Source organism: Daucus carota, chromosome 8, assembly GCF_001625215.2.
Source record: "Daucus carota subsp. sativus chromosome 8, DH1 v3.0, whole genome shotgun sequence".
NCBI lineage: Eukaryota > Viridiplantae > Streptophyta > Magnoliopsida > Apiales > Apiaceae > Daucus > Daucus carota.
The window spans coordinates 26,168,210-26,195,313 of record NC_030388.2 but is presented as its reverse complement, the minus strand read 5'-3'; the positions used below and the strand labels follow the sequence as shown (position 1 = coordinate 26,195,313).

Sequence of the window (27,104 nt, the reverse complement as noted above, 5' to 3'; positions counted from 1 at the left end):
GACTTGAAGGAATTTTAAAAATCAGGTTGTTATTGTTCTGTCAATATTCTTTGATTTTACTTAAACATGTGTAGTAATATTTTGTTCTCTCACGATAGTTCTTAACCTGAACAAGAGGTTAGCAGTTTAGCGCCTATTGTTTGTTCCTTTTCGGGACAGTAATATTGCTAATATGTATAAAAAGATTTGTTCCAGGAAAATTAACTTTCCGGGTTGGATTTTGAAATCAACCCGGAATGTTATTTCCCGGTTACTCAACCCGAACTCGACTACGAGAATAGGGGTTGAGGATTTGATGGGATTGGGTTGGTTTAAAAAATCATTAGTCAGATCCGCTTTGCGGATCGGACCGGGAGAATGATCAGTTGGAGTGTGTGTTGGGTGATGGTAAGAATAATGGTAGTTTAGAAATGAAAGCGTTTGATATAATATCAAGTCGCACGGGTTGGATTTATCGGGTATGTTTGATTCGGGTGGGATGAGAAAAGAGAGGTTTCTAACGAGATGGAGAATGAGAGAAGTAGAAGAGAAAGTAGTGAGAGTTCGTTGGAGAAGAGTTGGGGTACAAGGTTGAGAAAAGGAAGGGGGAGGGTGAGTTAGGGTTGGTGAAAGAGAAGGTGGTTTTGTTGGTGAGAATGGTTGAGGTGGTGCAACAAATGGAGTTGTTGATGGTGGAGATTGAGGTGGTTAGTGGGAATCAAGGGGTTGATTTTGAGTGGGAGGAGCTGAGGTTGGGACTTGGAGTTGGTGATAGTGTTGGTTCAATGCATGGATGTTAGTGGTTCAATTTTGTATAATGTTTGTTAATTTTGTTGTGTTTTGAATGTACTTGTTTTGATGTAATAGTCGAGGTTGGTTCAAAAGATTTGGTAATACTCTATTTGCTCAATTTTGTACATTTGATCCATGTCCGGCCCCTCTTCTTTGTTCTTTATTATGGCATTTGTTTTAGAAATAAAAACTTGATGAGAGATTTAAAAGGCCCTTCACTACTTATATAAGTTTAAACAAAGTTATCAGTTTTAAATGGAAAGTGGTTTTTAAAAAAATGGAAAGTGGTTTAGATTATGTAAAATGTGATAAGAAATAAAATGTGAATCTAAAAGTATACTACAAACACATTTAAGAATTGCAGTAAGACAATAACACATTCCACCACACTAATAAAAAAAAATAGACATCCCACCACAAAGCCTATACAAGTGAAATCATCAATTTATCCTCCTGCCAAAGTTACATGATTTGCATAACTGGGAATATAAGAGGTGGTATCTAGTTAAGATCATTGATTTTATTTATCATCAGCTCCATACGATTTATTGTGGTGGTTCACTATGCTGATGATGTCATAAACAACTGCATTTCGTCGTAGTCCAAATGGAATAATTGTACAGATTATCCATATCCATAAGAAAGGTAAAGTGTACAACATAATTTTCTTTGTACCTCATTACATCAAGTTTTGGGATGTGAAGATGAATTTTGAAGCTCAGTTACAATATTTCTTGAACCACACTCCAATATTAAGGAAGCTTTCAAAGTCAGACTGCGGCCTGAAAACAGAAACATGCATAAGTTCATTTATGATGTAGAATTTATTTATTGTACATTTTGCATAATATATATTAAGACGTCATCAGATCCGCACAATGTAGATAGAAAATGGCTTACCTCTCGATTCCATGAGTGTCATTAGGAAAGACGATCACTTTGACCTCACCGCCTTTCTCTTTCAGTGCCCGTGCATACTGTATTTCAGAATATATTATGCCATTAGTTATACTGTAATACATTTTTGATCAATAATACACATTCAGATATTCAACCACAGGGTTGCCTTCATTATGAACCAAGTAACATCCCTATGCAGATAAATACCACTACACCAGAAGCATCCTGTCATAGCTAGAGATGAAAAACTGTTTGATGTAATACTACAGAACAAAAAAGTGCACTGGTCCAGATATATTTTTTTTTGCAGACCACTTCCCTAATAAAAGTTCTGCCACACTTAAAAGTTTAATTAATGTTTCCTGGAGGTTCAAATCTTACTGGAGTCTGTAAACTGCAACAGTTGGCATGTTAACCATAAATAAAGCACAATATCTTTTGGTAGGCATACAGTTTTTAACATTCTAAATTGTGATTATCTGTATTAGTTTTTGGATAATCTGCTTTTCACAGTGTATATGAAGTGTATCTTAAACTAGTGCATTTCTCAATATTTTTGCAGAAGATTTGATTCGTGTTAATCCATCTTGAATAGTTAGGAACAATGCATATATGTCCCTCAATTTCTTTTATAAACAGAATATGAATTCTTACTTGCAAACCATTAGAAACTGGAACACGGAGATCCTTTGCTCCTAGAAGGAACAGTGTAGGAGTTTTGACCTGCACACGGTAAGAAAGATTATTAAAAAGTATATCAAAAGTTTTAAGAAATTATTTTAGTTATGGTCATGTATGAATTGTCGTCTACAGTAGAAGTCATTAAAACAGATTAAACTCTCCCCTTAAACCTTTATTTAGTTTTCGACTGCTGCTGGCCAATTATGTACCTTATATGAGTGAGAGAAACAACAGGCCAGTTTCCCATTATTTTTGTAAAAGGTAGAAAATGTAAGGGTGACTGTTCCGACTTCATTTTGGAAATCTTCAAGTAATTTATAATTGAAGAAGTTGAAATTAAGTTTTCCAGTTGAACCAACAATTTAGGTATAAAGAAACTTGAGGTTTAAAATACTTGAAAGTTGAAACCCAATTTGATAGATGGTCTGTAAACCAAATTGTTTACCATAGTATTCTTTTTTAAAAATATACTATATTTTGATCTTTGTGGAATGGATGCCAAGCACAATACTGGTGTGCGTGTGCCTATAGGGATAGTCCTATGTTATTTACACCCATCCTGAAAAGCTTGTCCCACATCCTAATTTCATCCCAGTGCCTACTACAGTAAACAGATTGTGTGTGTGTGTGTGTGTGTGTGTGTGTGTGTGTGGGTATACCTATGATTAGAAAGCTACCTTCGAAAGGTGTGAAATAGGAGACTTGCTGTGAAAGACAGATAGATTTTCAGATGAAGGAGCTTCGGTAAACTTAGATATTCCTTCCCTTCCGTATGTCTCAATAAAGCACCAGTCCGGAATGTCTGAAGTACCAACCATCAGGGCAAGGTTACATACAGGATTCCTTACAGCAGCTGCAGCAAACAAATCTGGTGCCTGCAGTAGTTCATGTTTCAGCAAATTAATGAGACATATATTCTAACCTGAGAAAAATAGAATACTTTATAAAATTCGCAAGTCAGTCACTTCCATGCAGACCATTGCTACATGTGCTTATGGGTCTCCAAACATCATTTATAGTAGATAGTGATGATAAGGTCCAAGCAGTGAAAGTAAGATTAATATTCTGAGTTCTGCAACCACTTGGTTAGATGTTAAAAATATTGCCCCGCGCGCGCCCGTGTGTGTGTTGTTATTCACCCTTACGGCTTACTGGACCTTCCTCCCCTTATCATGGAATTTTATTTTTCTTCAAGAACTTTTATGGTATACATACATCATTGTATTGTAATCCCTTATGTGGGGTTACATGAAGAAGTGAAAAAAAAACTGATAGTGATTTTTGTATCAATAATGCACCTGGCCAATTAAGTGTGTTGTCAGAAATCCGCCATGGGAACCACCAAGCACAGAAATTTTAGCACGATCCGCAAGTCCCATGTCTATAACATAATCTATTGCTGCGAGTACATCACTGACATCCTGCATAAATATCAAAGAGATTAGCAAAGTTTTAGATGCAAAAGTAACATTTAAATTTTATATTGTCAGAAAGCTATATTACTTCAAGTTTGAACAATAATATTCCAGTTGGAAAAGTTAGCAGTAGAAAAATGCACTTGAAAATAAAATAAACACCTGGGAGCCAATATTCCCAAGCAAAGATTGCAGCGCTTCCTCACCAAATCCCAGGGAACCTCTATGATAAGATTCACTTCATTGTCAATAGATGCTTGAATAAAGTATAGAATATATCCATAAAATTAGATGTTTTATAGTAAAAAATGCAGATAATAACAATGTTAATTTACTAATTGTTTGACATTATTTTACTTTTCATGCATGAATACCTCGGTCATATTATAAAATAGTTACTTTATTATCTTAGAAAGGCAAAAAACTCCTCTGTAATAGATTAGAAAGAATAATACTATTCCACAAAGGAATCTAATTTATTTTCAATGGACCATTCGTAGAAACCGGAGAGATGCTCTGGCCATGCTGATAGGTGCGCCTGACATGGAATTTCCACAATTAAATAATATTTCATTCTGGTTGTTGCCACCAAGTCTCTTGCTCCTATTAAGCCCAGCCTTAGTAGAAGTGGGTAGCGGCACTGGGTGGACAGTCTATCCGCCCTTAAGTGGTATGACCAGCCATTCTGGAGGAGCAGTTGATTCAGCAATTTCTAGTCCTCATCTATCTGGTGTTTCATCCATTTTAGGTTCTATCAACTTTATAACAACTATCTCCCAGATCTCTTGTTCTTATTATAAGATCGTGACTGGATACACATATGTTTGGTAAAGAGAATAATCTTCTCCTTTGAGTTTGAGAATAATCATAAAAGGAAAGTGTTCAATTGGAACATGAATACGTGACTAAATTGGTTCCTTGGCATGTTTCTGCTTGGCAAATATTTTGTGTACCACATAAAAACAAATCTCACAGTTTGCAACTCTTACAGAAGGTTCAGTTCCTGATACCTAGTAATAACAAGCAAAACTTTAGTAACTAATACCAAGTATAAAAGCAGAGACATATGCAACAAGTTCTAAAAAGTTGCATCTTGTAGAGTTCATATGCCACCAATATAACTGCCAGTTATATAGCATAATTAGGAACATTTTATCTTATCAGAGCCTTAATATCTGGGAAGAATTACAGTACCAAGTGTGTCATTACCCCCCGCTCTATCCTACAACAAACACACCCCTTCCGCAACACCAGTTCACCATCCTCATATAATATACACGAGTTGTTGACATTAATGAACATATAATATGCTCTATTTTAAATTAGTTTTATGATACCTTTATACATAAAAATAAAATATAATATCAGCGAATAAGCTTGCAGTAGAACTCTCGGTTTACCTGTAATTTACAATGAGCAAGCTGTATCCAGTTGAAGCAAGGAATGCCATGGACCTGGAATAGCTCGACGGAGAAACAGAGTGAGGGCCACCATGAAGCATTACAATGAGGGGCTGACATACATCATGACTTTTCGTATTAGAGGATACAAATATAGCTTCAAATGGCTTCTTAGCACCTGATTTTTGGTAATTATGCATATAGCAGTTAGATAAAGCTTGAAAAGATTGAAAATATGAGCAAGCTTAGCATACAAAACAAAGAAAGAGCAAAAACATCTTTTGTTTCATAGGTATTAAATACTTAGTACACTTGCCTAGACATTTAATTAATAGACTTTTGTGGCATGTTAGCTAGTATATACCTTCTGGAAGGCTTTCAGGAACACCTTTTAGTGGAATCTGCATAATACTGAATTTTAGTGCTGACAACAAAGATGTAACCTGTAGGAAGAACATGGTGAAATAAAATAAGTCAGTTTTAGTTTAATACACAAGCCGTCACGAATGTTCGTTTTCATATTGTTTCTGTAAATGAGGAAAAAAGAACCTTTTCCGGGCATTTAAATATGGGGCTTGAGACATCCAGCCAACTCCATGTCGCACCAGCACAGCTACCATACTTGAGTTCAGGAACAGTTACAGGACTGCTAGAGACTTTATACACACGCACAAATATTATAAAAAGAGAAGTATCAGTAGACAGAAAACAATTTGAAATGCTCAAATATCTTACAATATAAACAGCCAGGTCACATAGAATAACATTAACTTCTATTACCAGCAATTATATTGTTCCCGTCTAGAGTAAGAAGATTCCAAGAATAGTTTGAGTTGTTAGGAGTGATACGTGATACGTTCCCGCTGCAAACAATAGGTATATATTAGAACAAAATATAATAAACGTTCTCTTTGTATAACAAAGTAATATTTTACAGTTCCAGTTACCTCAACACATTTATAGAAAGTATTACTTGCATGCTGCACCAAATGGAAGATAAAATCAAGGTATAACCATCAGAAAGCCATGGATTGCTTAGCATGCTTAAACTGTAAAGCCCGGGAAAGCAGCCATCTTTGGGACACATGACCACAGGGACCTAAAAGAAAGGTTACATTGTTATGGTCATATATAAATGTAATGCTTCTGTTGACTGAAGTTTAACCGATCATACTATACCAAGTCCTTTTAAGGTCCTTATAACATGTTTAAAGTTGTGTTGTCTATAAAATTTAAGCTCGCACAAGATGTTTCATCTCTGATGGGAAAAGGAAGTCCACAATGGTCTTCTACTCTTACCTCAACTGTGTAAACACATGAAGTTATAGCTTACAGTACCATCTAACTTCTGTCATGAACAGTCCTTACTAATGCAATATGCCTGCTGACCAGTTTGCTTTACGCGCTATAAGTCGAGAAGAATAGGAGAAGATAGAAAATCAATTACAGGCAATAGCAGCCTAATAAAAAAGTGTTCCTTGTCATTAATATGTTCGCTCACATCAATTGTGGCTTTTAAGGTGAATTAGTGACTTTTCTATGTTGCTAGTATCAGCCCATCTGAGACTTCTTGTCTCTTCTTTTTTTTTTTTGCGAACATATCATCAAAGACTTTTTAGTGCACAGTTGTCTAATTTAAATGAGGTATGAGCTGCATCACGCAGGATGACGCTGGAGCTGGATCAAGGTATCAACTTATCACTTAAATCAAAACATATGTTTATAATTTTTCATATCTTTTGCATTGCTGATTAACTTCTGCCAAGACATGTAACATAAAATAATCTAAGTCAAACTTGAGCGTGCTAAAGGGGTATGAATGAATTTGTGCAAAGCTTTCTTGTGCTTGTTTATATCTTAGAGGGGAATGAAGAAAAGTGAGATGCATTGCACAAAAACGTTATTTGTTACTGTGTGATTTAAACAGATTTAGATGCTCACCACATCAACAAGCTTCATAGAAGAGAACTTGTCATCAGTTGGCCATTCAAATCTGTGAAGCGAATTAGTTGCACAATGTGCCCAAGTATCTATAGAGCTTTTTGCAGATAAAAATACAAGGAATTTGCCATCAGGACTGCAAAAAAAACCATCTAACAATCAGCAATTTCAAGGTTACTTTATAAGATAGGGAATATTAATTTATTGCTACAAAATTAAATGGAGAGAGTTACACAGAATATAAAACAAAGCAAAACTAGGTAATTCACTGAAGCTATCTTTGCAAGTAGAAACAGTTGATAGCAATTTTCAAGACTTGGTCTTTCCAAAGTACAAGGTAAAACTTTTATACTGCCCTTTCTACAAAAAAATCAACTTAACTTAATAGCCCTTACAGATATGAACAGTTAACAATAAAGTGTAAAGTACGTGACATCCTGGACAGGTCTGTAACAGAGTGTCAGAATAAACAGACCTGAAACGAGGGAAAAACGCACTGCTTATGCCTTGAGTGAGTTTATATGCTGTTACATCATCAGTTGCATCACCTCTGAATAGACAAAAGGTGTATAGATGAGATCAACGAGTTTAGATCAAATAAATTTTGTAACTCTGAAACCTGCAAATGCAGTAATCAGATCTGAAGTAATTCAAAATCGGAATTAATATTACTAGTCTACAAGAAAAGAGCAACCGCACTTACCCAGGCTGAAGCGATTTGGCTTCTGACTTATTAGTTGGAGCCCTGACAGCATACAAAGCACAAGCCCTATTATAGCAGTATTTGATACCGAGCTTCCTAGAGTCTGATGGCCATCCAACAAAAACCAAATATTGATGCATACCCTCATTTATTGGTGCCCATACAACCTGTCCAACACTTAAGGATTTCCCAATTCCACCAACAGCATTTACTTCACCACTGCATGATGTTAAATTTTAAATTTTAACTTTAATGAAGCATCTAGCATTATGGGTTATGACTATGAATATTAGCCAGAATGTAAGTGGGACCTGTTAACATTGACGACAAATAGTGCAGGCTGCCTTTTTCCAGCATAGGTTTCTCCCCAGTCCTCCTCCCAGTTTCCTTCGCCTTTCCAGCTACTGCAATCCTTATCAGTAGAACCTCCTTTCTTGTATCCCAAGTCACCAAATGTAGGCTTTAAGGGAGCAGGTTCTTCAGCCACATAAGCAATAAGGCTTTCATCTGAGTTCCAAGAGATCCCCTCAAACCTGTTTAAATAATAAACATGTCAGCAAATGTAGTACAGAGACTAACCGGATAAGAGATTATATAGAATTTCTGTAAAATTTATTTCCCATTCTCTTTCTTCTCCATTTGAATAAGAGATGACGATGTGAAGTGATGATGGAGTTTATTCAGAGGATTATGTACTTTCTGAAGAGGATGAAGTGGAAGAATAGAATCGGCAATTCCGGTAACCTAGGAAGGAGCTAATAAACCATAGCGAAATTGTGGAACAAAGTGGATGGCAAGAGTGAATTTAAGCTAAAATCCAAATCGTTCCATTCTCACTAAACATTTGAATATGAAATAGACCTGGCAGAGTTGCAGATGCCTGATACAATAGAGGTCTTACTTGACAATTTTTAACAAATACGAATTCTAGATTGATCAAAGATTTACCATCCATCGCAATATACTGAGCCATGGACCGATTGAGGAACATGGACCTCCTTTTCTAACTGAGATGGACTCCATATTTCAAATTGAGTCGGAGATTCATTTTCAGAATTCCGTACTACCAGAAGCTTGGAACCTGAAGGTGAGGGGACCATCGTTGATGCTCCACTTACTTCAATAGGGAATGGGGCCCACTGAAAGCTTACAGAATCATCACTTTCTTTTAAGATCTGACTGGACAAAATATGTTTCCTCCTCTTGTTGGCCAAGAGATTTGGATGGCTTACTGAAAACATTGCCTGGGAGCCTAGACCAAAATATTGCATCATAAAGTGCTATGCGTTAGAGGAAATAGGATAAACAGCACAAAACAAAAAGACTTGAATATATGAATCAAAGACTAACATAAGCCTCTGTGAAAATCAGAAAACAACATAATAAGCCTCAATCTGCTAATAACAATAAGCAAACTTACCAACATTAGACTTAAAAGTCCAAGCCTTGTCAATGGTGGATATATTTGCGAATTCTTTCAGTAATACTGATTGTGAAGCATACTCTTCTTCCATGGCAGCATCCAGACCTGCTGGAAGTTCCTTTGTTGAGCTACTTTGAGAACTATTCATTGGTACAAGTGCTGACACTTTTTGACTACATATTTGAAGTCAAAACAATTCAAAATAGTTAATAATCTCTTCAGTGAAATATTTTGTACACACTGGTACCTCTAGCCTATTAGCAAAGAACTGAACTTAGTAATAAAAGTGAACTATAAGTACAAGGTACAATCCCTTGACTTGTGAATGTAACCACAATTAACATCACTACAGTCAGGATATTGAACATAGGGTCATAAGTGAATTACTGAGTCCGATAAAATGCATCATAAAACAGCACAGAAAGCGAATGTCGATGACCATTATTCTTATTAGATTGGCAGAAAGCGGCAAAAGAATCTTGAAAAATTGCAAAAATTTATTTGTACTTCATATTTGTGAGTTATAGTGGTTTCTGCTAATTATATTAACAACAACTTTGTGCTAATTTGATGTTATGTAAACTTAAAAACTATTGACATTCATGTTATTTTCATACCTTGTACGCAAACATTCTATTATAGTTTCACGAAGTTAACTACCTTGCACAATTCGAATTTCAAGTGGAATTACACAATCACATCCATCAAGATTTAAAGAAAACATTGAAAAATTAAGACCATTGTTACACACACTAAAATAGTGACTATAATTCTCCTTCATCCATTGTAATGCCCATCATTTATTCAATTTCCAAGAACAAGAAATCTCCCATTTTAAAAATGATTACTTTCACAAATAAAAACAGAGTGACTAAGACCAATGACCAAATTTCATATATGAAACAATGATGTCTAATTTGTCTAATTTATATTAATTTCAATAAATAGAAAAACCCATTTGAATAAATATAATTACTTTGAGTGATAAGTCAACCCCATGTCACAGCTAGAACATACAATCCACAAAAAAATCTAGATAAAAACGAAAGAAACACGAATACATACAGAGAGATTGGGAGAGATCACCTGGAGAGAGATAAAAGGGAATGCTTGGGACGAGGAGATGAAAAGGAAGAAATATAAGGAATAAATGCAAGGGAATTCAAGAAATTATAGTGGGGAGATGCTGATAGGGATGATGAAGATGCTGAGAGTGAGAGTGAAGCTAATACTCTCATTTCAATATAATATACGATATTAAATACAGTACTTTATAATTTTATATTCACCACGTTGCCTCAGCGCTATACAATCTTTTTATTACTCGACCCACATGGCCATATTCCGGTTTGTTGTCGTGATGATTTCAAATCAAAAAATTAATCAGCTTATTTGTTGCTTGAATATTTATTGTGTAATTAAAATTAATTTAATAATTAATTTTTAGTAATTTTTTTAAGGTCTACATACACGTAGATTAATTGTATCGAAATATAATAAATCGCATCCGGAATTTCTTTCTTTGAAGAAAATTTATCATCAAACTGAAAGTCATGCAAGCACAACTACGGACGTTTAGACAATAAAACTTAAATGAATGAGAAAAGAATAGCCATGGAGGAAGTCACGAAAAGCTTGCTTCCAAAGTACCCTGAAAAAACAAACAAATCAAACAAAACATAAATCAGTATACAAGAAAAAAATATATATTCAAATTTAATTAATGTAAAAAGGATTGTAAATCTAATAAAAGTAAAAACGAAATAGTATATATATAAAAATAGAGAAAAAATAAAATAATGTAGAAATATTTATTAATCTCAGACATACAATTTAATATACAAAAACTTTAGCAAAAAAAGAAGACATACAAAAAAAAATTATTGGAGAGAGATTAATTGAATTTTTAAAATCAAATTGATAAAATATATTTTAAATTAATCGAAAATTTTTAAATCACGAAACATTTGAACAATGTTATGCTAATATAATTTCCTTTTGTTTATATATTTAAAGACATTGCATTATTATTAAAATAAAAAAAATTTAACGGATATATAAAATTAAAATATTTATGAATAAAGACATGTCACGTCTTTATAAAAAAATTATATTATTATTAGGAAGTAGCTAATAGAAAGAAAACTTCTTTCTACAGAAAAAGTAGAGTTCTAATCGGAAATTTAACAATAATAAAAATTATATTTTTAATAAAGTTAATAATAATATAATCCATATTCACATAAATCATCCGATTATAATCAGTTATTTATATATCACTTTATTTGGTAAAAAATATTGAGACAAAATTTGAATTACATTCGATTTAATAAATATAAATATCAATTTTCATATCATAGACATATATCATTCAAATTTCATTTGATCATTATTTCAAAATAATATTTGAAGTACAGAATTATATATATGCTCAAACTCTTTATGAAAATTCTCAGAACTCTCTAAACATAATATAATTATATAATACAAGGATCACCTCATCCATTATTTTTATACAAAATTCCTAAAATATCAGTAAGATATTGCTTTTATCTTGTTGTCGTGTTACTCAATTTTATTTTTTTATATAGAATTTTTTAGTTTTTTATAACATCTAGTTCAAACACGAAGACGGGATGAATGGAATAATAAATTTTAAATGGCGTTTTCGTCATTTAACTCATGTGCACTAATAAAAACTTTCAATTAAGTCACTAACCGTTATTGATTTAACTCTTGGAAGGAAAACTGAGTTGGCTTGCTTAAATGGCAAATTAGCAACCTGTGTAGCACCCATAATCCATTTCTAACTTTTCCTTATTCATTTCTTCTCTTCCATCTTTTTTCCTCAACCCTCTTCCATGTCCATTTCTTTGAAAAGCTATAAATCCTTCTTTTCTCTTATCTCCCTTGCATCTTTTAATCTCCCCTGCATCTTCTTCAATTTATCATCTCAAAATCAGAGTTCATATCCACATCCAGAAACTCCTCAGCCTCAAACTTTTTTGTTAATAATTCATCAAACTCGTATAGAAGTCATTGAAAAACAATTACTGATACTTGTATCAATCGAATTAATCACTCGATATTTAATTCTTCTCCCTATTTTACACACACACACGACTCGCAATATAACCGGTAATATACACATAAACATATAAATCTTATTTCTCAGCTCGTCTCTATCAAACCCCCATCTCTCTCTCGCGCGAATCTCGATGATAGCTTTATCACACCGGAGCTACAATCTCCTGAAGTCTCTCCCCATGCTGCTCCCCTACACCTCACATCTTCACCGACTCCGCACCATTCACCATCGAGACTTCGATTTCGTTCACCAGTTAGAACTGCAAGCCGCCGTCACGTTCCGTCAAAACTTTTGTCGTCGAGTTGATGACGTTCTTCAAGAGGCCGTTGTTATTGTTTAGATCACTTAGGTTGTAGATAGGTTGGTTAAATGAAATGAATCAGGAAAATATAATGAGTGAGGAGTGGTTTTATTGTTGGGCGGGTTAATAAACTAACGTGACAACATAAGTGTAAAGATTTAACGGAGGACCGTCTACCATCAATGAAATTTAATGGCTGTGAAATTTTTATTATCTCTAATGATTAAATTGCATATTTTTACTAGTTAAATAACCTGATCGACAGTTTTATAGGTACGAAAAGTGAAAGTTATAATTCATTTCGGTAACCAAAACGCCGCTTAACGCCTTAACCCATGAAATTAACGCGTATAAAAATAACGCTGACGTAGGACAAGAAAAGATAATAATTTACTTCCACTCAGCCCATCACCCCCTTTTACCCCATCCCCATTCCTTCAAGTAACTCCCCCTTCCATAATTTCACTCTCTACTCTCTCTCGGTCGCCATTATTTCCGACACCTCTCTCGCCGGAAAACATGGCGCACAACCCACCGCCCGACGGTTACTCCGATGACTTCCTCGACCAAATTCTCGCCATCCCCTCTTACAATGCTGCCTTGTCCAACACTGATTCCACCCTGACCCCATCTCATCTCTCCACCGCCGGAGCTTCTCAGCAGCCGCTTTTCCCTTTGGGTTTGAGCTTAGATAATAGCCACCGCGTAAGCTTACAACCCCTTTTGTCCCTTGTTGATTTTTCACTCATTTACTACATGTGTGCAATTGAAGCTTTTGTGTGTGTGTGTGTTGTGCAGGAGAGAGGATCGATCAACATGGGGAATATGTTTCCAGTGTTTGATCATGTACAGCCTCACTCTGTGCGTCAAGCTGCTCCTCAAATGCACCAGGTCTTGTTAAATACCCATTTTTTAAAGTGATTTTTGACTATGGTTATGGATAAATAAATTGAATTTGTCTTGTTGGCGAAGTGTTATTGTTATTATATTTGGTTGATGAATTTATGGGTAGACTTGTACAATGATTTATGGCCTTACGGGGTTCCATATTAGTTAATTTTGTTTTTGTGATTGATAAGCTGCCATTCTCGGTGATTCTTTGTCTGGTTTTGTTTTTCTGTCAAAATTTGTAATACATGTTGGTTGTTCGATTTGACACAGTTGTTTGAGGGGTGCTACACCTTTTTCTGAGTGTATTCGGGTTCATTAGGGTAAAATGGAATTTGCAGACTGGAGATTAAAGTTTTGAACTTTTGGGGTATTCGCTTTGTTGGCGATTGTGCAAAGTATGCCACATTGTGACATATCCAGGTTGTCCAGGATTATACATGGCCAGATGCGGAACACACGATTATGTTTTGGCGGGATCAACTTTTTTTCCCGTTAATATGAGTTATTTGTATAAATTAGGTCAAGTTGTCATTAGCAATGAGAATTTGCAAATTTTAAGTGCATGCATTATAGTTCTAGACCCGGTTTTGTGGTGACTCTGGTGAGCTTTTTGTGTTTGTGAACTGAATGAAATGCTGATGCTTACTATTGCTCAGTAAATTGAATATATCAGTAGATACTGGAAAATATAAAATAGAAGAATCAATGATTAACTTGTGAGATATTGTTATTTGCATTGCTTATAAAGCTAAGTTGGCGAACCATGACTTGCATAACGTTTTTTCTCAGCCTTTTCAAAACCAGACAACAACGAGCACTGCAGTGACTGTTCCACACCCTCCTAATATGCGTCCAAGGGTACGAGCTCGACGAGGACAAGCTACAGATCCCCATAGTATTGCTGAAAGGGTAATTGGAGTAAATATAAGCAAAGAAATTTTAATTACTTGGCATTGCTTGTTAATTCCTTATTACAGAAATTAACTATCATGCTTGGAATGAATATGTATATTTTTGCAGCTGCGTAGAGAAAGAATCGCGGAGCGGATGAGGGCCTTGCAGGCACTCGTTCCCAGCTGCAACAAGGTTTGTATCTAATAGTTATCATTCTTATATTAGTCCGTGTCATTAATTCCTGCATTTAATTAGCTTTATTTATGACTTGCTTGCAAAAGACATTACACTTTTGTTTCCCTCAAAACGTGAACATTTAGGATAATTATTACCAGATCTGTATAAAACAGATATAATTACACGTATAATATGCCAAAGACTCATTGTTTGCCTTCTATTTCTGTTATGGGAAGTCAGAGATGGGTCAATTCGCCGTATATGTATTCTTGTCCGATGTGTATAAAGTTTAGTGTCTACCATCTACTGTCATATCACTCAAATTATGTTCATATGAATTTATTTTAAATCAAAAAATGATTGCCATGAGAATGGATAACTCTTTTGAGGTACACATAATCTTCAATGTAATACACATAGTTCATACCTCTATATGTTGCGTATAGTTTAAGTATTACAGGACATCATCACTGTTATGTACATGTTGACCGTAGAGATGTATGAATGGAGTAGACATATGTTATCAATATCAAGAATAGTTACAAATATGGATTCTCCACAAATAAATAAATATAAGAAATTTGTGTTAATTTATGTATCTAAAGTGTACACAATATGTGCAACATGGCCATATTTACCTTGTTATTGTTATCGACTCTCTTTTTTACACAATGGAATCCTATTTGTTATTAGCTTTGTTTTTTTAGAAATTTCACTCCTGGCTTAATATTCGCAAGTTTATCATTAAATATGTAAACATATAGAAGGTAAGATTTTCTGAATGGAAATGGTGCAGTATTATTTTGTATACACATAATTGCCGTGTTCACTTGGATGTAATGGAATGGGGTGGAGGATGGAATGAAATTTGCACTCTTATTTTATTATTGTTATTTATAATTTTTATTCCTTCCCTCATTCCATTCCAAACTATTTGAACTAGAAATCTAACCCACATGTTTTGGAAAGAATACTCCATTCCACTTCTTCATCATTTTCCCTACAATCTTCATTATAAAAATTTAGACTCATTCATGGTAATTCGCTATTGCCTCGTACATTCTTCTTTCTCTATAAAACTTCTCTATAATTTCTCATTACATTCTCTCCTATTCTATTCCATCTATGTGAACACTTTAGGGTTCAGATTAATTCACGAGTACATATGTGTATATATGCCCCTGTTTGTGATAAATTTTTCTACCAAGAAATAAGTTTTCGTAGTGCTGATACATCCCATATGTTATCAGTCAGACAAGGCTGCTATGCTTGATGAGATCCTGGAATATGTGAAGTTTTTGAGGCTTCAAGTAAAGGTATGTAGTTGTGGACTATCCTGAATGTTTTTTAGGCTTTAAGTAAAGGCTTGTACACTATGTGAATTATTGTAGTCAAGATTTCATCAAAGTTTTACTCAGACTTGCATTTTCTTTAAAGTAGTTTGATAGTTTCATAACCTGAGTATGTCCAGGAATTGTTGTTTACGTATTTTCTTCAAAGTAGTTTCATTAACATAGAACATTTGTAAAATAATGCATGTTTTACATGAAAGCACTTATTAGATGACTGTATTTTCTTGGTATGATCTTGTACTCTAGTTTCCAGGGATTCACGTTAGTTGAAGTTATTACCAAATAATGGCACTGTGCTGCAAAGCATTAGCAATTAGATAGAGATGTTTTTAGTAAATTGGTATATCTCATGAGGGTGTTTGTGAAGAACATTGATTCATATAGCTCTCATATGTTAAGTTGTATTCTACTATTCTTTGTTATGTTGGTACATCAAGGGGCCATATCTATTGAAATGTTTCCAGAACCAAGAGATGACGATGCATAGTTTTGACAGCTTGTGGTTATATATCTTTTAAATTAATCTGTTGACTATTTTAATTATGGTTTCGACAGGTTCTGAGCATGAGTAGGCTGGGTGGAGCTAGTGCTGTGGCTCAGCTTGTATCAGATGTCCCATTGCAATCAGTGGAGGTAATATCTAACTCATACGTCCTGTGGCCATTATTTTGTATCAGAAGCTTTGTTCTAGATCTCTTATATGTAAGGTTTCTTTTTAAGTATGGCTTTAAAATTTTTATAGGGGGGCATGACTGAAAATGGAGGTGATCGTCCTGTTTGGGAGAACTGGTCTGATGATGACATGGAACAAGAAGTAGCTAAACTAATGGAAGAAGATGTTGGATCTGCCATGCAATTCCTCCAGTCTAAAGCATTATGTATTATGCCAATCTCACTTGCTTCTCTTATATATCCTACTAATCAGTCAGACGTCTCCCTTGTCAAGCCTGAACCTCCAGCGCCATCTTAGACCTCTCGCCAACTGCACGTGCCTATGACGACTCCTGATCAGCGTGATGTCTTATTCTCCTTTACATCAAACCTTATCCTGTAATTAAGTATTATCTTCTATTACCTGTCGTTCTCCCCCGTAATGCAATCAAAGTCAGATGCCACCATTGTACCTTTTCCCTCCCTTTAGTCTTTTTGGTGTTGCTTAAAGTCTTCCTACACAAGGTGGTGAAAGGGAGATTATTTGGCAAGCAAAGTCTTTCTTTTTGTGGTGGGAAATCGTATATTCCATGGTGGCCAGTAGGATGTTGACAAAAAGTATGAATTAGTTTAGTAAGGACATAGATGGATTAAGAAATGTGCCTATTGCAAGTAGTTGCAGATAATTGATTTTTGCTTGACCTGTATTTGTGTAGTTTAAATTTAATTTCAGTTGTGGTACTAGCAAGGTTTTAACTTATAATTAGTTAGTTAGTTGCAAATTTATTATAACTAACAAGAACTAGTTTATGCTTAAAGTCTGATAAGTTGGTAAATTCAAGCAAAAACAATTTTTTTGTAGGACAAGGCAAACCAGGGTGCTATGCTTGTTGAGTGTAATTAGAAAGTAGTGCTTTTCTAGCTTTAAGCAATGTTGAATTATCAGAGAGGCATGGCCCATATCTATTTCTGTAAGGATCACCTCCTAGAAGTATCGCAATTCAGAGCTTCTCAAGGAGCTCTCTGACTTAATTAAGCTCTCTCCCTCTTCGCGAGTTCTTTTAAGTAGAAAATTTGTGAGCTTTAAAGTTGAAAATTTGAGGGCCTCGGTCTAAATACAGTTCCAAGAGACTTGATCTAAATAGTAAATAGAGTTAGTTTTAAGAGACTCTGACTCTTAAAATCTTGAGAAAAGGCCTCGGACAAGTAATGCCCTGAATGAGGGAGTTGGGAAAAATGTCTTCAAATATCATTTAATCTAGTGTTTTCAATTTTGGAAGAAAACGCTAAATCGTGTAGTGTTGTGTTTTGTTAATCTCAGTAAAATGCTACTTCGTGTAATGTTCTATTTTGTTAACCCAACATTTTTGTTAACAGCCTAGCAGAACGCCGGCCTTTAAAAAAAAAAAAAAAAAAAAAAAAACTCTAGGTAGTAAAACGCTACATGTTAGTGTTATGTTCTTTTTAACCCTAAAATCTTCCTTTCATCTCGTCTCCTTTTTACTTCATATATTGTTATGTGCTTAAGATTACTCGCCTCCAATTGTAATGGATGCTAGGTTGTCCAAACGGAAAATTGCTTGTGAAAGCAGAAGCTAAATCCGCACCTGGTTAGAAACTAATCCGCAGATAAATGATTTAACAGTTTTCGCAGGTGTTCTGAAGATCTTCGATTTATTGAAAATGTCTCGATTAATCCTTAAAATTTTTTTATTGATTTAAGATTGCAATCTGATTTGACTAAAAATTCCCGCTAATCCTAAATCAGCAGATCAACTAAGAGAGTAAACTTCAAAGTTGTGACCAAAGTTTACACCGATTTTCAAAAAGTTGGCTAGAGTTCTAAATTCTCGAAAAAGTGGTCAAATTTTGACTCCACTTTTAAAAAGTGTGGCTTCCGATTCTCGATTTTTATCGGCGCTTTTCACTCGTAAATCATTATATAAGCCCACAGCCTGTGCGCTGCTCCAAAAGATTCTCGTGGCTGAGACCCCTGTTCCTGGAAGCTTCAAGCCCACCATGACCAACTAGTGCTAACATGTTACTAATAATGAGAGTTTGGGTGCCCTGTCCTGGACCTCAAACACACATATGCTGCACAACTCAAGGATGTCCATATCCATAACCACACATATAGGGTATGTCTGGGTGTAGTTACAACCATATGAACAACCTAGCAGGGTTTCTGCTTCTATCTTCTTATATTCTGGAGGTGGCATGTTCCATGCAGACCAAATCTCATGGAAATTCCATCTTATTACATAGGTTACAGTGCCTTAAAAATATAGGGGCCGTTTGGATGCTAGATGAAAATTGGAATCGTGAATGAAAATGACGGGTATGTGAATGAAGAGTATGAGAATGAGTGTCGTAATAGGTGTGGATGGATCGATTTACCTATTAAGTGGTTTTCATTCGAGACCACAAAATACTAATCCAAATACCAACTCATGGATTTAGGGTTTCGATTCCCATTAATCATGAACCAAACGCCCCGTAGTTATTTAGGCTCAAAATTGTGGATGTTAATTGCAAAATGTATTCAATTATTATTTGTTTGTATATTTATTGATATTTTTTAGCCTGGTTTTAAGCTTCTATGCTGCAAACTGCATCAAATACTTTTCTTAGAACTGTCTGGCACTCTTCTGGGGCACTTCAGATCCTTAAAAATTAAACCACAGCCTTTCTCTGTTGAGCTGATTTGGCACTTAGATTGATTACTCATGCTTATAGCTTGTCATTAAAAGCCAGTTCATACAAAAGCATTAAAAGGCAATACAAACTGTAGTTTCACTTGTGCATCAACAAAAAAGATGTCATAGTGAATGACCAGCAGTAAAAATATTTATACATGATCAGAACTTGAGTATGTTTCATTTATACAATTGCTGCAGATGCATGTACACATTTCTGATCCGATCAGATCACATTACAAACAAATATCACAAATCTTCAGAACCACAAGCAGTGTACCTGTCATAACCTCATTAGAGAAGTTATAAGTTCTAACACTTGCAGATTCTGCTATTACTTCCCTGTCGAAACCGACAGGAAAACCAGTAATACATACAAGCTACGATAGCGTATTTAAGATCTTCGAAAGTCCAAGCTGGAAGGCTGTCTCTCCACACAGGATAATCCCTGATTCACATTTCTGTTGTACTCTCCCGTGTTTTATAGGTTGTTTTAGACACCATGTCCTAGGCCTTTAGCTTCTGATCCTTTCATTATCCTTAGTCTTTTGCAAGATGACATAAACATGCTGCATTATGTACACTAGTCAGACAAATGCATAAACAGAACCAAAGAATGGAAATCTCAATTTGAGGTAGATTGATGCATAAAGTGAGGGATTTGGAACTTACTCCCAGGGAACATCACCAACCAGCATCCAGTCACCGTCTTTATCTTCATAAGTCGGTGCAAATTCAGATCCTTTGTAACCTTCCCTCTCAGAGTACTCACCAATAGTGAGTTTAAACATGTTCTCCAGAGCCTCGAGGAGCTCCGCGTAGCACTTATAAACTTTCAAATCAACCTTTCTAAGATATGGTGCCCCATCCATGCTTACTTTGACATAATTCCCTGTCTCTGAATCAGCCTTTTTTGGTTGGAAGCAATTTTTCCTGTAGGATCTGATAGGTGGCCATCCAACTACCTGTGCCCTGTAATTTTATTCCCCTGTTAGTTTCCTAATTTATTAAAATCGAAAAAATGTACATTCTTCTAAACATATGACATGCCTAGTACTACTTACTTGGGAGGTGGTGCAGTTTCATGTTTGGCATCTGAAACTGATTCCCTGTCCTCAACTGAATCAGGCACAGCTCTCTTATTGTTTCTCAAGCTGTAGATGGTTTCTTTCTCCGGCTTATCGCTCCCCGGTAATCCCAACCTTAGTTCAGTTTCCTTAAGGTTCAGACCTTCATGTGTGATAACACTTTCCATTTTCTCTTATGTGTACAAGAATGAAATGTTTGAGATTAGCTAGTGAAAAATATATGTATGCTTGAAAGACTTGAAATGGAATCAAGGCAATGAAATGAAGAGAAAGGAAAGCTAAGTTGTCTGTGGCAAAGGCAGCAGCTTTGAGGCAAGTGATCCTACAATAAGGGGACAGGAGTTGGACAAGGGCATCAGCCCATATGGAATAGCCAAGGACTTAAATGTAAGTGAGGGTCAAGATGCGTTTTAGGGGATTGTATTAGGGGGTTCAATTAGTTAGCATCCCATGTGAAATCAAGGGGCTCACATGGGTGCTGGTATGGGCAGTTGATGACCATGTGGGTCTAGCATTTGGCTGGTTTTGAGTTTGGTATATTCTTGGAGCTTATTATTGCTACATTACATGTGTTGTATCCATAAGTCAGCTATTGGCCACACACACTCACAACCATTTTATCACTTGATCCCTTCAATTTATGGCTCTGTCTTAAGCTTTTAGTTAGTAACTTATCATTTTTCGACATCCTGATGAGTACAGGGCTAATAAACTAACTACAGTTGAACCTCGATTAAGTAATAACCTCACTAACACCTGGGAATGGAAAACTAACTACAGTTGAACCTATGATACCAACTTTTAGGACCCTAGCGCTAACCACTACACCAAAAGCAGCTACTTGTTGGAGATGGCGCAACTAAGCCTTTATAATGTAGTAGCCAGCACCACGGTTCGAGTTAGGGAGATGCTGGGCACCCCAACACCAACGTTATTACTTTAAAGAGGTTTAACTGTTATTCTTATTGTTGCAATTCTTGAATGGGTATAAACGAAAACTTTGGATCTATGTCTGTATCACATGCAATCTGCATATCATTCTGCTCAAATGTATGTTGACTTGGAACTAAATCATTCATCTTATCTTTACTTGGTTAGATGAGGAAATTGCGGGAGTATTATTACACTGAATTCGGTTTCTTCTGTTTATTGTTTGATAAAACAAAGAACCTAGTGCCGCCTAATTAATATTTCTGTTGGCCCGTGATTCTTCTCATTGTGATTCTTTCTTGCTGCTGTAATATAATACTCCAGAAGTTCATGCATAAATTCAGGTTAAGAATGTATTTCTAATTCTGAGCTCATTACTGTATTTTCTGATTATAAACCAAAACGTTGACTTGCATGATTGCATCTATCATTAGGACACTGAATTTGAACTTTTCCGGTGAGTTAAATTGATTCATTAAAATCACGTGTCAATTGTCTAGTGTTCGAGAGGATTGTGTACTGGTTACGATAAGATAGTGTTCGGGAGAATTGTGTACTGGATACGATAGGATAACTCACGGGTTGTATTGGAAAAAGTGTTATCAACAACATGGTCCATCCACACCGTGTGCACGTTAGAATTTTGTTTGCTCCGGCAGATTTTGTCTTGTGATTATGATGCTGTTTTAGGAGCTGTTAACTAGAGTCCAAACGCAAAAAAACCTGTAGAACATGAACAACCCTACGGCAACTGGCTGATGGATAACAGACGAACAGTACAGATCAGCTTTATTCTTTTACTAATAATATTGCTACTGATAAAATGTTTAAATATTGTTTCTATATATATTCACATAAATACTAGAATTAATTTTTTTTTTCAAAAAAAAATTATGTGAGAAGTATCTGTGTCACTGTGTGCGGTGAACGGATGATTATAGAAAGAAGATACTACTCCCTCTGTCCCATTTAATTGTATACGTTTCTTTTCAACTGTTCGACACGCATTTCAATGCTCTTATAAAATATAGTTCCATAATTTATTTTTGAGATTTTCTTTTTCTGAATAAAAATATAACATTCAAACTTTAATTCAGAAAAAGAAAATTTTAAAAATAAATTACACAACTACACTTTACAGGAGCATTAAAGTCCGTGCCGCGTCCCCATCCCTCAATGTATACAATTCAGGGGGACGGAGGGAGTACTATTTTGTGTTCCCTGTTAAAAGTACACTACTAATTAGTATAATGCCGCACATCTCTCCAAATTAGCTAGATTGGAGATGAATCGAACAAAGTATCTATCCATCTGTACCTAAGTTAAAAAAGAACGGGGTTTAGAATATTGATGCATAAAATTTGGAACAGCTGAGGTCCATCATAGGTCATCCATGATGTATTTTAAATAAAATCTTCCGATGTGATTCTTGAATTACCACTCTCGTTCCGTGTCGGAGGACAAGAAGAGGTTTGAGACACGTTTTTCTCCTAATTTTTTCTTTACTTTTTTTCGCCATTCAGAAGTTTACAAAATTTTAGAAGTGTTCTCGTAAAATTTAGAAATATATAAGTGTTTTATCAAAATTTGTTTGATATCCCCAAATTTGAATCCTAAATCGCTGTATATGATACAGGCATACACTTGACAAGCTAGATAGCTACTAGGCATGGGATCCATCTGCCAGTTCTAGGAAAATGCATATGTTTCGGATTTATGTGTCAGTTCCTTGTCTATTAAACTTATAAAGGTGAATTTTACAAGACTCATTCAATGAAGATCTGTTTTCACATGCTTCGTTGCTAAATGTTTCAGCCCATGCATTTTCTGAAGTCAACTAAAATCCCACCTTTTTAATTAATTTAATGAATTATTAACAGTAGTGATTATAACTAATTCTGTTTATAATTACAAAATCATCATTACGCGCATATGTAATTTCAACATTAGTATGAGCTTACTTCTCAGAAGATGTTCTGCAGGTACCAGTACTACAATAACTAAATAGGTAATCATTTCCCAACCATCTGAATAATCATCAATATGTTTCATTAGAATACTCAAATATAAAATGATAATGTCTGCTTATTAGTTATAATCACAACCTAATTACATAATTTAGCTTTATCCTATAAATGGTATAGCAGTGGGTGATGCATGCACATATTCCTTTAACTTAGTGCAGCCGTTTAGGACCATCACACATTTTATTCATTTATTTTCCTTATAAAACCCAGACAGAAAGGTGATTTAAAAATTAGCACCGACGATTTTTATATGATGATGAATAATGGATGCACTTTTTTTCTGCGCCGAGAGTTAGTTTATAAGGACTGCTGTACGATTTATGAATTAAGTGAAAGTTATATGTCTTGCATATTATCGGTGGAGTCTTTCGTGTGTGTGCTGGTGTCCGTATTTATAGACACATAATAATAATTATTTTTTATTTAAGTATAAAATTTTCATCGATAGAGATTTTTGTGCAATGTGAGGTCAATAAACATCCCTACTTAATTAAAAAATTATTATTATCATGCGTTCAGGCCTTCAGGGCACACACCAGAAAAATTATTACTGATACCGGGAGAAAGTAACAGAATCAAGTTTGTCCGGGGAAAAAGAAAGACACCTCGCAAAAAGAAAAAAACACAGAGAAAAGGGCGAGGGGAATGTTGAGGTATTTTTGTGCAATAAATCCGTGAGCATTCAGATGTCGAGTTGATAATAATAATATAACGTATCTGCTATAATACAGCCATCAATTAACCAAGCTACATGTATAATTGTACAGGACCACTGCATATAATCCATTTTGATATCGCAGCACAAAGCTCCATCCCTACTCATCACTTGTGCACCATTCAATATGCAATGTACATATTCATGAGGTGAGGCCACCATTCCATTCACTTACTCTGACCATAAAATTATAACCCTTATCATTTCCCACCTCTAGATAGTTATTAATATAACGGATTTTCTAGCTTTTACTTTTCGGTGACAGACTTTGTGTTGATTCCAATCTCATTATTACAACGACGATCTTGTATTCACATAAATCTCAATTAATAAAAATAGATACGTAACAAAAAAAAAATCTTAATAAAATAAAATAAAGATTAGGAGACCATATAGAAATATAGAGTTAACTACACTTCATAAAAAACCAACCAAATATACTTTTAACACTGTGCTCCCACGTTGAAGAAAGGGGGAAAAAAAAAAGAAAATTGGTTATTTTCTTTTCTTTCCGAATCTTTTCGAAAGTTAGGAAAAAAAAACTATTGAATAAATATATAAGAGATTTCTCTCCAGATCTTTAAATTTCTTTTCCTTTCTCTCAAAATTTGAACATCCCGACGAAATTAAATCTTTCTCTTTCTTTTCTTTTTAATCATCAAAGAAAACTCTTGATTTGTATTTTATGAAGCAGGACAGTTTTTTAAGATGTAATAATAAGTGGAAAACCGCGTGAGCAATTAACTAAGGAAAAAAACTGGTAAGCAGTAGACATTCCAAAGGGCGAGTGCCCTCCCCACAAAGGATCCATTGTCTCAACTTGAACCTACATACAGAATATTATTATGGTTGATATCAAGATTCTTTGCTTATATTTATTTATTTGCGGGACCTGCTCTTTCATTTCCGGTTACCATAATGGCCGGCTTAACTTATTAATCTCGTTATCTGACTTTATTTGACATGCCGAAGCAGTCTGGTGCAAGAAAATTCATCAATTACGAGATTTTAACGAAACCAGATAATCAGATAATGAACTCATTATTACTTTTCGAGCGCCTAATGAGCTCTTGCTCCCATAACATGATTAACAAAACAATTAATTCACGTGTCATAACGATATACGCCAGAACTCGAATGAAAAATGCAGCCATTAACTAATTATTGTGTACTAATTTTACCTAATATTTTTTTCTAATTATTGTGTACTATATCAAACATTATGCATCCCTCCCCATTTCTTCTATAATTGCTTTGCCTCCTCCCTCCTCTCATCTCTCCGAAACGCAAGAAGCAATATATAAACATAAATTGCTAGCTAACATCAATAACAACAAGAGTCCACTTTCAGCTTCAAGAAGCATAATGAACCTCAAAGAAACCGAGTTATGCCTTGGCTTGCCCGGCGGCGTTGAAGAGGCTGATCAATCATCCAAGATAACTGGAAAAAGAGGCTTCTCCGAAACCGTTAATCTCGAGCTCAACCTTCATCAAAATGACCATCCTGCAGCTAATATAGATCTCAATCATAAACTCAAAACCCTGCCTCAGCATTCTCTCAGCAAGCCACCAGCCAAGTACGTTAATCTATCTATTTATCTATTTTTTGATATCTAATTTAGTCCGTATAGGAAATGACCCTTTTTCTTGTAGCGAATGTATACACGAATGCAGGGGTGAATCTTGGATTCAAATTTTTGAAAAACACTTATATATTTTTAAATTTTATGGAGACACTTTATAAATTAGTAAAAATTATAACGATGAAAAATTGTAAAAAATAATAATTTAGGAGAACACGTGTAACCCCTGCATGATGTATTGTTAGTGCAAGAAGTGGTTGATTGATTTATTTACAGGGCACAAGTTGTAGGGTGGCCACCAGTGCGGTCATACAGGAAGAATGTAATGGCAGTACAGAAGAGCAACGCTGAGGAGACGACGACGAAGGCTTTACCGGGCGGTGGTGCTGCTTTTGTCAAGGTTTCGATGGACGGAGCGCCTTATCTTCGCAAAGTGGACTTAAAGATGTATACTAGTTACCAACAACTCTCCGATGCCTTGGCTAAAATGTTCAGCTCTTTTACCCTGGGTAAACTCTATAAACCACCCGCGGCTTTTATCTTTTTTATGCTAACTTTAAATTATGTGTAAAAAGTCAAATAATAACCTTGTATTAATTAATTACTTCGATTATATATAGGTAAATATGGGTCCGAAGGATTGATAGATTTTATGAACGAGAGCAAGCTCATGGATGTACTAAACAGTTCTGAGTATGTGCCCAGCTACGAAGATAAAGACGGTGATTGGATGCTTGTCGGTGACGTGCCATGGGAGTAAGTTTTTTCATCATATAATCTAGCCTCACTTTAAACCCTAAATTTACAGTCCAATATATAGTACACTAGTTATAACGTACCACATCGTCGATTATATAATGAATATTTGAATTATTTGTAAACACAAGGAAATAACTAATGTATACCAATTTGTAATGGGTTATTGGTTCTCGTATGAATCTAGTTATGGATGATGTTATAAAATAGATGCTATATAATTGTTTCATATATTTTGAAAGAAATAATATAGGTCAATATATAGCTAGCTATGCAGACTTGCAGATAGCATAACTCCATTCAAGAAATTATGGTGCTAATTAAACGTGTGCAGGATGTTCGTTGATTCGTGCAAGCGTCTGCGTATAATGAAAGGATCAGAAGCAATTGGACTGGGTATGTACTATATATAAATTATTCTACTTGTATTTATAATTCATCTTTGAAATATAAGCAGAGTACTAATTATTTACTTAATGTAATATTTGCCTAAAAGCCTGGAGTAATTAATTTTATATCAATTTTACAGCCCCAAGAGCCATGCAAAAATGCAAAAGCAGGTGCTAAAGCTTGCAGAAACTGACCGGCCTGCTATATATCAAGTTCATCTGTGAATGATTTTGCTTTGGATGCAATATTAAATAGACATATGTATAGACATTTAGGTGAAAATTTGGGACGTGTGTAATGGACAAGAAGAAGCAACCAACTTTCTTACATA

The 27,104-nt window shown here is 35.1% G+C and overlaps 4 protein-coding genes across 7 annotated transcripts; 2 read left to right on the top strand and 2 right to left on the bottom strand.

Moving 5' to 3' along the window:
* Positions 1-1,094: 1,094 nt before the first annotated feature.
* On the bottom strand, positions 1,095-10,487 carry LOC108199676 (acylamino-acid-releasing enzyme). Of its 3 annotated transcripts, none has more exons than XM_017367606.2 (18): positions 10,321-10,487; positions 9,232-9,407; positions 8,760-9,063; positions 8,123-8,344; positions 7,812-8,030; positions 7,584-7,658; positions 7,109-7,244; positions 6,115-6,266; positions 5,948-6,030; positions 5,717-5,823; positions 5,532-5,610; positions 5,168-5,345; positions 3,930-3,990; positions 3,651-3,773; positions 3,030-3,227; positions 2,326-2,394; positions 1,672-1,748; positions 1,095-1,553 (listed from the first exon to the last, which is right to left on the bottom strand). In XM_017367606.2, the coding sequence occupies exons 1-18, from the start codon at positions 10,470-10,472 to the stop codon at positions 1,490-1,492; spliced, it is 2,475 nt and encodes an 824-aa protein (XP_017223095.1). In that variant the 5' UTR covers positions 10,473-10,487; the 3' UTR covers positions 1,095-1,489. The 3 variants fall into 3 exon arrangements, with proteins under 3 accessions (XP_017223095.1, XP_017223096.1, XP_063938485.1); XM_017367607.2 differs by having other exon boundaries at positions 10,300-10,480; XM_064082415.1 differs by lacking the exons at positions 1,095-1,553; positions 1,672-1,748 and having other exon boundaries at positions 3,012-3,227.
* A 2,533-nt stretch (positions 10,488-13,020) lies between these two features.
* On the top strand, positions 13,021-17,295 carry LOC108197221 (transcription factor UNE12). Of its 2 annotated transcripts, XM_017364778.2 has the most exons (7): positions 13,021-13,328; positions 13,422-13,514; positions 14,304-14,423; positions 14,535-14,600; positions 15,836-15,901; positions 16,493-16,570; positions 16,680-17,295. In XM_017364778.2, exons 1-7 carry the CDS (start codon positions 13,143-13,145, stop codon positions 16,905-16,907), a joined length of 837 nt encoding a protein of 278 aa, XP_017220267.1. In that variant the 5' UTR covers positions 13,021-13,142; the 3' UTR covers positions 16,908-17,295. The 2 variants fall into 2 exon arrangements, with proteins under 2 accessions (XP_017220267.1, XP_063939415.1); XM_064083345.1 differs by having other exon boundaries at positions 13,030-13,514; positions 16,680-17,065.
* Positions 17,296-19,407: 2,112 nt separating this feature from the next.
* On the bottom strand, positions 19,408-20,765 carry LOC108197580 (auxin-responsive protein IAA4). Its single transcript, XM_017365232.2, has 3 exons — positions 20,349-20,765; positions 19,957-20,256; positions 19,408-19,853 (listed from the first exon to the last, which is right to left on the bottom strand). The coding sequence occupies exons 1-3, from the start codon at positions 20,537-20,539 to the stop codon at positions 19,778-19,780; spliced, it is 567 nt and encodes a 188-aa protein (XP_017220721.1). The 5' UTR covers positions 20,540-20,765; the 3' UTR covers positions 19,408-19,777.
* Positions 20,766-25,272: 4,507 nt separating this feature from the next.
* On the top strand, positions 25,273-27,104 carry LOC108197634 (auxin-responsive protein IAA14). The gene is made up of 5 exons (XM_017365304.2): positions 25,273-25,621; positions 25,904-26,136; positions 26,248-26,383; positions 26,718-26,779; positions 26,913-27,104. The coding sequence occupies exons 1-5, from the start codon at positions 25,410-25,412 to the stop codon at positions 26,948-26,950; spliced, it is 681 nt and encodes a 226-aa protein (XP_017220793.1). The 5' UTR covers positions 25,273-25,409; the 3' UTR covers positions 26,951-27,104.